The sequence below is a fragment of the Hordeum vulgare genome, chromosome 4H (genome assembly GCF_904849725.1).
Source record: "Hordeum vulgare subsp. vulgare chromosome 4H, MorexV3_pseudomolecules_assembly, whole genome shotgun sequence".
Taxonomy (NCBI): Eukaryota; Viridiplantae; Streptophyta; class Magnoliopsida; order Poales; family Poaceae; genus Hordeum; species Hordeum vulgare.
The window spans coordinates 592,375,915-592,392,541 of NC_058521.1; the positions used below are offsets into that span (position 1 = coordinate 592,375,915).

Genomic DNA, 16,627 nt, shown 5'->3' on the forward strand with positions numbered 1-16,627 from the left:
AAAATTTTACGTGTTGGATCACTTTTACGGTTTCTATTATGGATACTTTTTTCGATCAAAACTATAAGACACAAAATTTCGAAGGGTTTGATCATTTATACAGGATCGGTTAGAGATGATTTTCGTCTTGTCGTTATCCTTATTTATTAGAGTAACTCTAGCAGACCCCGCATCCGTCCGGCCCGCAAAACGTGTTTGCAGTTCGCGGAAAAACGCCTTTGCGGGCCGGCGCGCACGGCCGCGGATGCAGACCCCGTATAACGGACCCGTAAAAAAACATATTCACGGAATATGCTTTCTTACGGGGGGCTTTGCGGGGTCTGATCTGCCGCAGCTCCTCCCGGCTAGGAAAACCTAATTTTGCACCTTAATTTGATCCAACATAATTCATGTCTTTGCTTTTTCAACAACATTGGATACATAAGACATCACCACGTTTGAAGAACACCAATCCGGGGTGCTTCGGCGTGGTCGAAGTAAGCCGCAACACTGTCTGCGTGCAGTCGTCGCACTGTATGAGCGGCAACAACGAGCCACAGAGCCGTTGCGTGAGCGCCGAACCTGGTGAACGGCCGGACCAATCCATGCCCGCAAATCGTCGGCGGCGCCGGGAGGACGAACACGTCTCTGCATGCGGTGATGCGCCCTTGCCGGGGCTGCGAGAGATGCTCTCCAACCACTCCATCGCTTGGCGCAGCCACCGGCGGCCGGCAAAAGCCAAATCCGGCGGCCCCACGATGAAGGTACGCACATCCGCAAATCCGGCGACCCGCCGGCGCAGGGTGAGGGGGGAGGGGAGGCCTCGTGCGTGTGGCGGCCTTTCGGTGAGCTTCTGTCAGCTGCTTTCGCCGGAATCTTGGACGGCGGGGTGGCGGCGTCGCAAGGGGGGAGAGGGGAGGTGGTTGGTGGGGGAAAGCGCGGGCTGAAATGTTCCCCCACCAACCGCTTCCGCTTATATGCAGGGCACCGCAGCGGTGAGGCGAAACCCGCGAATACGCAGGTTGGGGCCGAGATTTTGCCGCGCCCCTTAATTTTTTTTGCGGGCCGGGGAAGGACGCGGGGTCTGATCGGGCTGGTTTTTCCGTCCCGACCCACATTTTGACGGTTATTTTTTGGGCCGGGGCGGGATGCGGGGTCTGCCAGAGTTGCTCTTACTCACTCCGTCTCACAATAAGTGTCTTAACCTTAATATAACTTTATACTAAAAGTATAAAGTTGAGACACTTGTTTTGGAACGGAGGGAGTACCTGCCATTTTCTCTTCCATGTAGCCATGTAGGGCAGCTCTCATGGGGCCCGTGCATTTATGGGGAAGATTATGATGATACACGTCTGAGTCCCCGGCGATGGCACGACACGGTACCTTGGTCGATGTATAAAGTTGCACACGTTTTTAATACAGTATAAGCGCAAATGTTTATATGCGAGTGTATACATTTATCTTTATGAACACACATACATCCTATTTTTATCAACATTGCTGAAAGACTGAGCTGGTATATTATCTTGACATTTATGAAGTCATTGTAGGTGCCTCGTCGTTGACGGGAATATATGAAAATAGGACACATACATCTTATTTTTATCAGCATCGCTGAAAGACTGAGCCGGTATATTATCTTGACATTTATAAAGTCATTGTAGGCGCCTCATCGTTGACGGAAATATATGAAAATAGGGAATCTGCAACGCAAAAAACAGTGGCTTCTTACCGAATTTACAGGGACAATATAAGCGGAATCCTTTGGTGCTCCCGGGAATGCGTAGTCCTGCACACATTTTTTTTTTGAAATGCCAAGAAAAAGTTTCAAGAAAAATTCTATGTGTCCTTTGTCACATTCAAATGCTACATACAAATTCGTAGGTAAAAAGGTTAAACATTTTAGCCCGTGCAAAAATAAAAAAACACACCAAATGTTTCCCCAAATTGTCATCCAATTTTTTTCACCGGCAAAACAACGCTGCTCCGTTTCGCATGAAAAATTTCAAGGATATTAGCGACACTAACACAAATATCTATAAGAAAATCAGTTTTTTCTGAAATTATTTATTATATATATTTGTTTATTATTTACGCGGGAGCGCACGCTCCCGAGAGCAAAAACGCATTCAATATAAGTGGTTTCAATATAAATAATGGTGTCAAGTAAAAATCACCATTACTCCCCTAGCACGGCATAAAACTCAATAATCGATCATGACTTAGGACTTGGAAAAGAATCACTAGTAACCCAAATCATACACAAAAAGTTAACACCAACAACATGGGGCTCCACTATCCGTAGCATGCCTTAGACAAGCTTAAAGATATTTGACTTAAGAAAAATCTAGAACTTCAAATATTTTAGAGCGGAGGGAGTTTGTCCAAGTTTAGTATACAATTGGTGCAGTCTTCGGTCATCTACTTCACATAGTAGAAATAATCAGGGATTTAATCTCCCTCCAGTTGGGTCTATAAGTTGACATGGACTTTTAAACTCAATGAGAAGAAGCATTGATATTACTAGCGCCGAAGAAGCGCGGCGCACGCCGCGTCCGTGACCGTTTTCGTTTGTATTTTACCGAAATAAGCAAAGAAACAACATATATTATGCCATAAAATAAAATAAAGAAGAGAACGTGAATTCTATCTGTACCCCATGATATATGTAGGCACGTAACCAACATTATGTGATTTAATAAATTAAGCAAATCGGCTGGCCTATTGATTTTTTTGGTATGTTGTTCCAGTTTATTCTAGTGTATTGTTTTGTGTTATAATCCCGTTACTGTTTCAATTTATGGTTCGGGTGGGTTAAAGTTTTTAATTTATTCGGGTGTTGTTTTGTTTCATTGGTTTTTCTATTCCGGGGTATTCGTGGTTGTTGTTTTGGTTTATTTTGTTTATTGTTTTGGATAGCATTTCTAGGTGAATTCATATATTGTTTGTTTTTTGGGGGGTAATTGTTAGTAAACTATTCACTAATGTCGTGATGTAAAAATGGACAGTAATCGATGAAGATTTATTTTTCCAACAAATTACTGTTCATGCAAATATACTGCTTTGATTTATTGTTTTGTGCCTTGGCAGCACCATCACCAAAAAGGATCGGAGACGATTAAGATGGTTCTGTGTGGATACGTCCATGAAGAGAAATAGTGTATAAAAAATCCTAGATCTTAACCCTTCTCTATATAAGGGCGTGGTGGTGGATGAGGAAGAAAGAAATGTTATGTAAGAAAGTTTTTTGACGTGCATATTTTTTGTCCTTTAAAAGCTAAAATATAAAAGGAAATCAGATTTTTTGAAATGCATTGTTTAAACTATCATTGTTCGTCGATGATACATCCGTCCACTGTTTCCATGTATGGACAGTTTAATAATATTATTCACATACACATGTAATTTAAGCAGTAGAAGGTAATTTTTTTTCTAAAACTACTACTATTTACAGCTGCCCACGTAATTGAACAGTAGATGGCAGGAAAAAAGTCAAAAAAAACTAGAAAAGTGGAAAGGTTGCCGGTTTAGTATATAGCATATATATATATGATATACATTCTCACGTACGACACACTACTATTACCATCGTTTTGGTTTACAAGCCTGCCTTGTATTTTGAATCATAACTTCGATTACTAATTCAACCAACAAAATATGAGGTGTGCGACATAAAAGGAACATATACCATTCAAAACCTTTTAAAATACTAATCCAATGGTGTACAAGTGGAGTGTGGAGATGATTTAGTTATGGTTGGAGATGAGCACCAGATGTTTCAACTGGACTATACTCCAGCAAAATCCACGTGCTCAAGATCGATATGTGGTCCTCCTATCCGTGTTAACCGCCGAATTACCATCATAACGTGCACATGTGATGGTACAAAAAAAGTTCTCCCATATGTGACTCACCCTCTAGAGAAAAGTTGGCGTTGTTTCCACTCCTACAGAAAACCAGTTAGAAAAATCAAGATGTTTCCAGCTCCGGAAGAAAGACCTACAATTCCTTTTTTACATATTTGAAAGTACTATAAAAATAAAATCTTACTAAATTAAACAAATTTAAGAGCCTCTTAAGTTCATAAGTTTTAAAAATAATTGAGAGTATTTATATTCAAAATTTATAAAATTATTCATGAATTTTAAAAGATGTCCATGAATAAAAAAATAGGTTATGAAATATAAAAGTGAAAACGAAAAATGAAAATAACGAAAAACCAGTTGAAAAATTGAAAAAGCAAACAGAAAATAATAAGCCAGAAGAAAACGTCTACCAACACACGGTAATGACCAGGCCTACTCGTCTGTTCTTCTATATCTTTCTCATTGGTTTTGGGACGGTTCTAAAACCTTCCATTTATTGGTTCTCTAATTAACTTTTATGTGTTTCTTTTAGCCCATTTATTGGAGTTTCATATTCTTCATTTATATTTAAAAAACACGTTGTTACTTTTTTGAATTCTAGATAAATTTCTAATTTATGATTCTTTTTGAATTTGGGAACATATTTTATTCATGAACTTTACAAATAATTTTATTCAGGATAGTTTTTCAAATTCGGCATTTTTTAAATTTCGAACAAAATTAAAATTATTTGGACCTTTCTAATTTTTTGAACATTTTTGGAAAAATTGCTCCGATAAAAATATCTACAAAACACCGCAAATAGTATTGTACTTCTTTTTTGTAGGAATCCATATTGCACTTAGCTAAAGCTTGAGTCATTGCATTGGACGACCCATTTAGCGCCTTACGTGTGTGATAACCGTTGGCTCAACACACATGGGAGTTGGTTTGTCTACATAAATTGATTGAGGTGCGATATTACCCTCGGAGGTTTTGGAATCCGCTTCTACTAAGATGTCTGTGGAGTCGCTGCCGGTCCATGTATCAAAATCCGCTTCTACTAAAGCTTAATTTTGCACTAGTCAAGCGATTTGGGAGTGGTGCAACATTTTTTTGAACATTTTGGAGGTTGAGTGAAAAAAAGTTGCTAGCTTCTATAATCTTCTTCTCAATTGTTGTGGTTGCTTGATATTTACTCTAATTAGTTTTATTTTCTATCGATCATTTCTTCTTGTAATGTTATTTTTTTTCTCTCGTTGTTATTCGTGTGGTGCGCAAAATTTAAGCACTATTCAGAAATTCGTCCAATTAATCATATAATAGACCAGTTAAATGCTACTCATAGAATGGCCAAATCGAATAGCACCTATTCATCGTATAAATGTTAAATTATTTCCAAAAATGTTCATATTTTATTTTTATTTTCATATTTTGAAATAATTTATTAATATTGTTTTTCTAACACTTCAGGAAATGAAATTTCTTGAAATAAAATTATTCAAATTTGGGGAAAGTTTAAGAATTAGAAAATTGTTGGCCAATTTTTAAAAAATTATCCAAAAAATGTAAAAGAATTAGTAATATTTGGCAATTTGGAAAATAGGTAAATTTAAAAAATGGTCTAGTGATAGTGTGGTCCTAATTGGCTGTTTGCAGCGTGAAGATATGATGTTTCATAGAGCAACAAACTAAGGGTTACCGCTTATAGGGCTCCCACAAGGGTCACTCTTTGTGGACCGGGAGCACCTCAAGTTGTGCGGCCAGCCGCGGCCATGTATCGCATGCTGGGTGCTCCTCTGGATTTCAGGTTTTTATTTTTCTGTACGCATTTTTAGTAGATGATGTCCTTTCAATTTGGTTTTCTCTTTTTGGTAAAATAGTGCCTCTTGTGAAAATAAAACCGTGCCTTTCGTGGAAAAAAAAATAAAAAACATGTTTTTCTATTTACGAGAGGCACGGACGTGCCTCTTGTGAAAAAAAAACCATGTCTCTCGCAGTAAAAAGAAATACAAAACACGTTTTTTTTCAAGAGGCACGACCGCTGATGCGTTTTCTCAGGCAAAATAAATGTTTTTTTTTGTCGAAAGGCTAAAAAAGACCGACGAAAAACAAAAATACCAAAAACCCTGAAAAAAAATATAAAAAGCCGAAAACTTGTGCGAAAAAATTAAAAAAAAAAATTAAAAAAGAAAAACACTCAAAGCGTGACACGTGGCGATGACGGTAACACGTCAAGTAACAACGCGTGAGAGCGATCGTTGGAAGGCTCTCAATTTTCCCCTCTAACTAGTTGCTCATGATTTTCCTTTGAAAAATAAAATAAATCTCACATGACTCAGTAAAGAGCTTCTAAGAAAAACACGACTCAGCAAGAGCAAGGTGTTTAGCAAACTATGAAGCTATCATTCATGAAATCATAGATTAGCAGTTTGTTTTATCTCTTGCAATTTTGTTTATGAGTTTAGGAGCTCGAATGTTGAGCCTCATAATTTAGCTAAGCGAGGTGGGAATGTGCCATCATGTTTGGTTAGAACACCCAGGTAGTCTTGATTTCTTTTCTGTAAACATTATGACAACTTAAAATAAAGCTTCATGAAATTTGTCTAGATAAAAAGACTCGGCGAGACCGTACGTGGAGTGACCGGGAGTCCGGGCCAGAGGGGAAACATACAGCAGCCATCCATTTCGTCCTGGACCAGGGTGGTCGTTTTCGAGTTTCGACGCCACTGGATCCGTCGCTACAGCGAACGAGATGTGCTCACCGGCGGGCTGTCCACGGCGCCGTCGTTTCCGGATAACACCACGGTCCGTCCGTCGTTACAGCCTAGCTAAACGACCCGGCTTATGACCTTGGGTTGCTTGCTTCCACTTCACCGAGATCGACGGCGACGGCCGGGACGACGAGGTTTCTACCACTGCCCGCGCCGCGCCGGCGCTCGCCGCCCGGTACACACACGTACCTGTCGTCTGTGTCGACCGATCGGTCCACATCCACTTGCAGCATCACGACTCCATCATCGGACAGAGGCAGCGGAGCAAACAGCGACGGAGCACCCGCACCGGCCGGCCGGCCGGCGCGTGCTTCCAAGTTAGTTAACCTCGACATGATGGGCATGTCGGCTGTTGCTTTAATTTGCCCGTCTCAGTAGTATTATCTCCATTACTTACTTATTTTATTGAAAACGAAGTTGTTGGCATGCTCCTCCGGATAACCTAAAATCCTCCTAGCAATGCTGCTAGCTAGCGACCGGTGTCGTCGTTATACTCATCACCTCCATTAGATTTGCATTATTAGCGTGCTGGGTTCGTCAAGCTAGCATCGCATAGTAGTGTGTGGCAGTGAATCGTACCACGACATTCTCAATCCATCTCATCTGTAGGGGGCTATAGCAGTGTGCCAGTGTCAATGTGATCGATTCGGTGTCAGCTCAATGTAATGCAGTGCCGGCGTCGTGCACGACACGAGCTACTAGCTAGCAGCTATTATACTATAAACTACGTACGAATGTATTTAGTCATATCTTAGGACGAAAGTTACTCTTTTGTTTAGTATCCAGTCTATAATAAAATTTAAAAAAATTATATTTGAAAACGAAGGGAGTATATTAAATATGGACCTGATGTGCAGTGTATTTCTCTTTAAACATTTATTATACCATGTAGACATTTTTTCAGTTTTTTTCTTGAAGAAGTCACTTTTTCCGTGATGCTGATAGAGCACCGTTCGCATAGATATTTAGTACTCCCTCTGTAAACTAATATAAGAGTGTTTAGATCTCTGTTTTAGTGATCTAAATGTTCTTATATTAATTTATGGAGGAAGTAGTAATTAGTTTCTAAACCGTAACGGAGGGAGTAGTACTGATGGGTCCATAAAATGTGAAAGACAGAACTAATTAGAAAAAAAGCAATGCTAGACCCACGTAAACTTACGTGAGGATTTTACGTAAAGAATGTTGTGGAGGTAATTTATTGAATAAGGATTAGTGGCTGGGGCCACCCCAATTGAAATCAGGGGCAGAAAAGTTTTATAAAGAAAGATTAGGTAACAACATGTACAGCCTGTACGTAGGCGTAGCATTTTTGTTAGAAAAAAGGCATGGGGGATAAGGTGGGCGTCTCTGCATCTACGAGCTACAAACCGCCTCCTGCATCGACTCGACAAATCAAATTCAAATTCCGGAGTTTGACAACCAAATCGTTCGTCGTCTTTTTGCTCGGTCGCCGGTGCTACATCTTGCTCATTCTTTTGTTTTTTAATCGTAACAATTGTACATGCAGTGCCGGATGTGCCCAAGTCCTATCATACACATCGGACATGGAAGGATTAATGGGATATGTGTGCCTGCTAGAACTCCGTCACATGGTAGCACCTTTCATTTTTCCTGGGAGACGAAGATGCCACGACTCTTTTCGGATTGTGTTCAGTCGAACACTTTTTAGATTGTTCACATCAGGATAATGACGTCGAAACTGATGATCAAACTCCAAATGATAGGCCGACCGGACAGAGAAGGTGCCGGACCTAGTGAAGTGCCAAGCTACAAAGTCTTCGACGACTTCAACATTAAGAGGGATTTGTAGTATTCTGCTAACATTCATCGGTGAAAAGAAACTACGAATAATTAGCACCTCATCCCACTGTTATGTATGGGGATCAATGATCTCTTCAACCTTTGTTTACATGACTCCAGCTCTTGGGGTAATCAGTTTCCATGACTCGTTAGTGGAATCCCAGGATCATCCTGAATGTTAATTTGTGAGCTAGAGCCCACTCGCCATGAACATCCCCTTTTGAAAGTCTGAAATCCGTCAACAATGCTTTGCCATGTGAACAAGGAACCTTTTTCGGGTCCTGCCTTTAGGATATCGCCATTTGGATAATATTTTTCACTGAACACCCGCACACACAAAGATTCAGGACTATTGAGTAGTTGTCAACACTACTTTGCTAACATAGAAGATTAAAGTTGTGAAGCTCTCTAAACCCCACCACCTTTTTTCTTCAAAACACACATTTCCATCATTTAAACCAATGCATTTTCGTCTTCTCTTCTTCATCTCCGCACCAGAATCGTGCTATCTCATCAGTGATTGATTTACGTATACTTTTAGGCAACTTGAACACAACATAGGATAAGTTAGAATTGCTTGTGCCACTGCTCTTATCAGGATCTCTTTACTTTGTATCTATAGATTTTTTTTTTCATCCCTTCAGTCTTTGGAATACTCCGTCAGTCAAATGCTGAAAATAGTAACTCCGGTCTACATAACCATTGTAGGTAGTACCAAGTATCAAGAACCCTCTTCAAGGTATTTGCATTCTAATTGGTTGCTTTCATCAAAATAAGGGAGCCATAGGAAAAAAGAAGATGGGAGATGGAAGGGGCATTTGCTGTGGTCGGCTGTGGTGCTGTCGGTCCCTGTCTACGATGGTCGTGTCTTAGTCTAGCCGGACTCGCTGCGTTTGCTGTGCTGAGATGACGACGGTGTCCGCGTGATTGTGGTGGCGCATGTTGGTGGGTGGTTGGCATGATGGAGCTAAGGATTGGTTCCGGGCGGTGGGTGCGAGGGGTCGGGAGAAATCTTTGTCGGATCTGGCCGACACCGATGCGGTGACACCTGCGGGCTCCCCCTCCCTTCCTGAAGGGCGTCAGATGTACCTCTCCCCCGCTCCCCTCCGCGTGCCGGGAGAAATCCTAGGACTTGTCCGGGAAGCAGTGTCGTTGTCGTCGCAGTCCTTTTTAAAGGTGTTGCTTGCCACGCGACAATCTGATGGCACTGAAGTGTGGTGGAATTGTTCGGTGGGCGCAACATTTGCGGGACACTACAACTTTGATTGATCCGGTGATGTTCGTATTTTTTTTTGTGAGCTTGATTGTGATATCTGTCCCAACACTTATTGTTGGGCTGTATCGGTTGGTTGCTCTGTATACAAAGCTGGAAAAACCCTTTTTGGTAAGGGGCATTTTTGGATGCCTATATACCTTCTATTTCCCCAATGTCCTCATTATCCTTTTCTTTATTAGTTAGTGAGACGAGCCAAGCTCTTACCTCCGGTTTCCTTTTGAAAGACACTCGGCGATCATCCATGTTTTTCTTTTTTTTGCATAACAACAACTAAATTTACTCTTCATCTTTAACCCGTGACAGAAAATCCATCTTTCTATATATCCGCTATAAGAAACACCATCATCACGTGCCTCTCTAGCTAGAGCTGTGGCTGCCTGAGAGCCACGGCATCAGTACGCGCATGATTAAGCAAGCATGGGTATGAATGCGATGTACTCTACTAGCAGTAGATGTGTCGATTTCTCCATGGTTTCCGCGGATCACACCCCCGGTGCTGGTGCAGGATGGCATGGGGAAGGTCCAACGCGAGCCGTTGAAGACAGCCAGACAAGCGACGGCAGCCACGTACGTACGTCCCAATCGATTAGTTATCCATCGATCGATCGGGCTGCCACACCCACACACACAGACCGCATCTCCATCGGCTGCACGCACCGTACGTGCTCCCTGCCATGCCGTCTGTACGTTGTGCACCCCACGGCCGTTGCAAGGGTCACGGATGACCGACCGAAAACATCGCGGCTGCTGCTGTGCGCAATTAATGGAGGGCCGGTACCGCGTGTCGCAACTACGACGAAAAAGGGTGTAGTACGTCGATCGATCGATCGGCCGGCTGGTCCGACTCCGACCCACCCATGCTGCTGCTGCTACAGCGTGATGTGAGGTCGGCCGGTCGGGCAGGCAACAGGAGAAGAGCGATCGACGATCGCCACTGGCTACGTACATGCACATCGGGACGGTCACTGTGTGCCTACAGTCACTCGGGGATCGGCGTGCATTAATCCGTGATTAATACTATATTGCTTCAACTAGCAATCAAAGGACAGCCATGCGTGGTCGTGGAGTAGTATTAGACTGATTGTAATCAGAATATCATAGGTACACATGGACAAGGAAGAAGGTTTTTGTGTGGGTCAGGTTGGTCAGGAGCCGGCATGCCAGCACCCGGACGCCCTCAAGCACCCCGGTTCATCTCTGGCTTACCGAAAAAACACATTCAAATCGGGCTATAGAATAATGTAGAACCGCGTTGGATGACAAGACACTCACGATCCAAACGATTGCATGAGAAGCCTCGAGAGCTCCCTGCACCTCTTATGGGACTGTCCTTTCTCCGTCTCGATCTGGTAGAAGGTGTCCTTCAGGGAAGGCTGCGCGGCGCTGCTGCAGAGGAGGGACACGAACCGTAGCTTCCTCGGGCACTGCTAGAGGCTCACGGCTCACACCAAGACTGAGTTCAAGAAGGGCCTCAAGTCGATGTTGATGATGATTGCTTGGGAAATATAGAAGGAGCGAAATGCTGTCATATTCCGAAACAAGATGCCACAAGCTGAAGATGTCCTCCATGTCATCAGAGGCAATTTAGAGTTGTGGCGGCTGACGGGTGCATGCTGTCTTGAGCCCCCTTTGAAGGAAGAGGTTGGGAGATAATCGCCGGAGATCATCTTTGGCCCTTCTTTTCTCCTTTGTTATTTTCCCTTTTGTGTCTGCAGTTCCTCTGCTACTTCAGATTTTTTTTGTTTCCATGATCGTTTGATCCCCCATTGTATTGCCGCTGCATTCTACTAAATCAATCAAGCCCGAAACCCAGAATCTTAAAGGAAAAGTGTTCTAGACAATCCCTTTGAGAAAAATGTGCATCCACGGGCTGCATGGCCGTCCAAGTCATCGAAGCTGGGTCGACCGGCTGGTACACGCTGGGTGACCCATAAATTATGATAGGCATGCATGACCGGAGTAGTACTACCCGATTGACAAGGATGGACGGTGCATAGCAAAGCCACGTACGTGTTCAAAGATAGCACATGCAGATAACATTAATCAAGCTATATTACTCCAGCTGCACATGCACACTGACCGGAGGTCCAGGATATACACACACATATGGTAGATATCCATCGGAACCGTCTCGACTCTCGGCGCCATGCACCATTTTTCCCTTGATGCACGCGGCTTTTGCTATCATGACACGTACGCAAGAAATCATTTATGTCAGCATGCAACTGCTCGGAAAGTGACAACAAGAAGAAGGATCTCCGCACGCAATATTGGTGGGTAGTATTATTACTTCCTCTGTTACGGTTTAAATTGAATGTTTGAAAATTATTTGAAATCTATTTTCTTTACCATAATACGTGTTGTTGAAGAGAACTAGTCTAATTCTTTTCGACAATAAGTATTTAGAAACATAGGAAATATGTAGTTGTTGAATGACTGTGAGATAAACGGAAAAACAACGTTCAGTAGTACAACAGAGTACTTATTAACTGTTAGGAGTAAATGCAATGCGCTTAAAATCTCATTTATTACACGTAAATTTAATCGTACCTTCTAAAGTATCATGTGATGGAAGGAATACGTGAGATTATGAAGGTGTTTGTTTCCAGGGACTTAAAAACGTTTCTATAAGTCCCACCTCAACCAAACACAGGGGATTTATTGGGACTTATTATGGTGATTTGGAACTTATCAAATAAGACTATCAGGGAGGAGCTTATTGGGACTTATCCCGGGCCGGACCTACCCCGCGTCGCTCCAGGCTCGTTCCCCGCACGCCGCCCCGCCTCTCGGTCCAATCGCCGCCGCCGCCCTGCCTCTCGCCACGTCACCGCCCCGCCTCTCGCCCCGTCGCCGCCCCGCCTCTCGCTCCGGTCGACGCCCCGTCGCCCCGCCTCGGTTCGTTGCAGCGGTGCCTCCAATCGCCGGACAGGCCCTCTCCTGAGCCTCGTTGCAGCGGTGCTTATCCTGTGTGTAGTACGCGTTGGCTGATGACGATCCATGTGAACAAGTGTATTATTAGGTGCAACATGGACTTATAAGTCCCTGTAAACAAGCAGGTAGGGACTCGAGACTTATAAGTCTATGTAAACAAACAGGTAAAGACTTAAAAAAATCATAGGACTTATGAAACAAACAGGGCCTAGGCACGAGCTTCTAACTGGGTGTACTCTACGACCTACGAGACATTATTCTTCTCTGTTTTCATTGTTGGTTCTAGTACAGGTAGTAGTACATAAACGTGGGCAGCGCCACGTATATGTTGGCACCTCCGCTCACTTAAAATGGTAGCGGTGCATCTCTATATTTTGTCAGACATTTATTATCCCCGTTTCAAACTACTCGTCTTAAATTCGTATAGATATGATATTTCAGGACCGAGGGGGTATTCGGAATGCTCATTTAAAATGAATATGGATTTCTTTCCTTCCATGCTTCCCCTTCTTTTCTTGCATACTTTGCATTTTGAGTTCATGCTTTGTTGTATCAACCATGTGGGCACGGTACATGATGCATCATAGTTGAGTTCAATTGGAGATGTTAGACTCACTAGCACGATGCATTGCCACGAAACCATTGGCTTCGAGGTGGTGAAACAAATAACATTGACGTCCTTTGCGTGATTTACTATTAGAGAATATAGTAAAAACATTGTAATAATGCAACGTTTGAGAATTTTAAATGACCATAGTAGGTTGTGAAGAGAAGCAAAACTAAGATTGATTTTAAGTTGAAGTCATATTTTCGTTTTTGTTATTTATGCCCTTCATAAAATGGTATGTGTCACATGAAAGCACTGTATCTGTTTATTTATGATATATCCCACATCTAATGTAAAATACATTTGTTTATATATGTTTCTTGAAAGGTTGCCAATGTGGGGATGTGTGTATCTGTTTATTTGAAAAGAATGCTAGACTCATATATGAACTCATCGCAAACTCCAATTTTTATAAGTAGGAAAAATATGTTGAAAATTAACAACTAATTTTGTTGAATTTCCATGTGTATACAAGTGGCCTTCACTCTAAATTGACAATGGACATGATCTGTCTTCACCTACACCACATCATAATCAAAATGCAATAGTTTCTTCTTGAGAAAATCAATGAAAACGAGGCACTAAAAGCATTTGCTTCGCTTTTTCCGTAATAAACCGAAACACCAATCAGGAGCAACATCTGAAACCAAAGCCAACCTCCGGCATTGATTATGCTCTGCCCGAGTATCACTACATCTATGAGTGACCAATCCGATCGCTCGCTACTCTCCATTCTCCCACTCCACACCTCCATTGGCGCGCTCCACCTCGACCTTGAGCACGTAAGTGCGTGCAACGGAGCTGGCTAGAATGGCGCCCGTCTCCTTCCTCGAGCTATCGCTCTCCTTGCTCTGCTTCGTCGCCTTGTACTACTTCCACGCCAGGTCCAAGCGGAAGAACCCGGCGATCCCGCTGGAGTGGCCGCTGGTGGGCATGCTCCCGGCGCTCCTCGCCAACCTCCCGCGCCTCCACGACTGGGTCACCTCCCTGCTCACCGCCAGCCCGCTCAACTTCCGGTTCGTCGGCCCGCCGCGCTCCGGCATGGATCTCTTCCTCACCTCCGACCCGGCCAACGTCCGCCACGTCTTCACCTCCAACTTCTCCAACTACCCCAAGGGCCCCGACTTCGCCGAGATCATGGACATCCTCGGCGGTGGCATCTTCAACGCCGACGGTGACTCCTGGCGCCGCCAGCGTGCCAAGGCGCAGCTGCTCATGTCCGGCCCAAGGTTCCGGGCCTTCGTGACACGGTGCAGCCGCCGTAAGGTCGAGCGCGACCTGCTCCCGCTGCTCGCTCACGTCGCCGCCGCCGGCACCGGCGTGTGCGACCTGCAGGACGTGTTCCTCAGGCTCACGTTCGACACGACGACCACGCTGGTGTTCGGCGTCGACCCGGGCTGCCTGGCCATCGGCTTCCCGGAGGTGCCGTTCGCGCGCGCCATGGACGACGCCATGGACGTCCTCCTCGTGCGCAACGTGCTCCCTCCGTCGTGGTGGAAGCTGGTGCGGTGGCTCGGGGTCGGGTACGAGCGGAAGATGGCCGTCGCGTGGCGCGACATCGACCGGTTCATCGGCGACACGATCGCCAAGCGGAGGGAGGTTGTGAAGGCCAGAGGCGGCATCGATGACTCGGCGGACCTGCTATCCTCCTACATCCACGACGACGACGACGATGTCGTCGACGCCTTCCTCCGTGACACGACCATGAACCTGATGCTCGCCGGCCGGGACACGACCGGCTCGGGGCTGTCGTGGTTCTTCTACCTGCTCACGAGGAACCCGCGCGTGGTGTCCAAGATCCTGGCAGAGCTCGACACCGTGAGCTCCAGCGCCACCCGGGACGCGGACGGCATGGTGACCTACGACCCGGAGGAGCTGGGGCGGCTGGTGTACCTGCACGCGGCGCTGTGCGAGTCGCTCCGGCTGTACCCGCCGGTGCCGACGGAGCACAAGGGCGTGGTGGCCGCGGAGGCGCTGCCGAGCGGGCACGAGGTGCGGCCGGGGGAGAAGGTGATGGTGTCGCTGTACGCGATGGGGAGGATGGAGGCGGTGTGGGGCAAGGACTGCCGGGAGTTCCGCCCGGAGCGGTGGATCGGGGAGGACGGCAAGCCGCGGTACGTGCCGTCGTACAAGTTCCTGTCCTTCAACTCCGGCCCGCGGACATGCCTCGGCAAGGACATGGCGTTCGTGCAGCTCAAGGCGGTGGCGGCGGCCGTGCTGAGCAACTTCCAGGTGGAGGCCGTGCCGGGGCACGTCGTGGAGCCCAAGATCTCCATCATCCTCCACATGAAGAACGGCTTCAAGGCCAGGATCAAGAGGAGGCATGCAGGTGCCTGATTAAAATGTAAAGTAAAATCGATCCTCTGCCTGATGATCGTGAAAGGGAAGACGCAAAATATGTTTTAGCTGCGCTTGATCGATCGCTGAGAAGCAATGCCGTATGCAGCTAAAGATCGTACTCCCTCCATTCCTAAATATAAGTCTTTCTAAGAGTTTCGCTACTGGACTACATACGAATGTATATAAACATATTTTAGGGTATAGATTCACTCATTTTGTTCCGTACGTAGACACCTAATAAAATATCTTAAAAGAATTATATTTAGGTACGGAGGGAGTAGTGTCGAACTGTTGAATGAACGGCCAGTAGCAAGTCGTACTCAAGTCCATCAACTAGCACGTACATTGACTACGGAGTGTGTCCTTACTTACTCTGTTGTCGCTCTCAAATTGATCAACTACTCCCTCTGTTCCTAAATATAAATATAAAACATATTATAGATTATTACAGTATGAAGTATATACAGATGTATATAAACATATTTTAAAATCTAGATTTACTCATTTTGTTTCGTATGTAGTCTTTTAGTAAAATCTTAAAAGATCTTATATTTAGAAACGATTAATGCTACACCTACAAAAGCTTACTTAAAGATTTTACGCCCAAACTGATGTGTAAAATTGTGATTGGTAATTGAGAGATGAGGGGCCCAACCCCCTGAAAATCAGGGGGAAGAGAAGAGTTAGTTTGAAAGGTTAAGTAAACCTTTATAAGTTTTTGTAGGTCTAGCATTATTGTTTAGGAACGGAGGGAGTAGTACATAGAAGAAGTGTTCACCCCTCCCCACCATGAAAAATGATTAGATTTACTCCGTTTTTAATTTTAGTACGAATACAAATTCTCAAATCTGAATTCCACCAATAAATGAAGTGAAACGAAGACGGCAGTTCTGAGCTAAATTCTATTGGAAATTATATCTTATCTAAAGGATTGAATGAAGTGGATCGAAAGGGCAATTGGAGCCACGTCCTCCCGGTGAACAATCTACTTTTCAGATGTAAAGATAATTCAATTTAAAAAAAATGTTGGCAAGGATGCATCTTCTCAAATTTATTTCAAAGTTTTCGG

General features: G+C 44.3%; 1 protein-coding gene across 1 annotated transcript; it reads left to right on the top strand.

The window, feature by feature from the left end:
* Positions 1-13,791: 13,791 nt before the first annotated feature.
* On the top strand, positions 13,792-15,648 carry LOC123447377 (noroxomaritidine synthase 3-like). The gene has a single exon (XM_045123974.1). It carries the CDS (start codon positions 14,029-14,031, stop codon positions 15,553-15,555), a length of 1,527 nt encoding a protein of 508 aa, XP_044979909.1. The 5' UTR covers positions 13,792-14,028; the 3' UTR covers positions 15,556-15,648.
* The last annotated feature ends 979 nt before the right edge of the window (positions 15,649-16,627 follow it).

Bases quoted from the DNA above. Each gene is read 5' to 3' on its own strand.
- LOC123447377 (XM_045123974.1), top strand. From the start codon at position 14,029: ATGGCGCCCGTCTCCTTCCTCGAGCTATCGCTCTCCTTGCTCTGCTTC.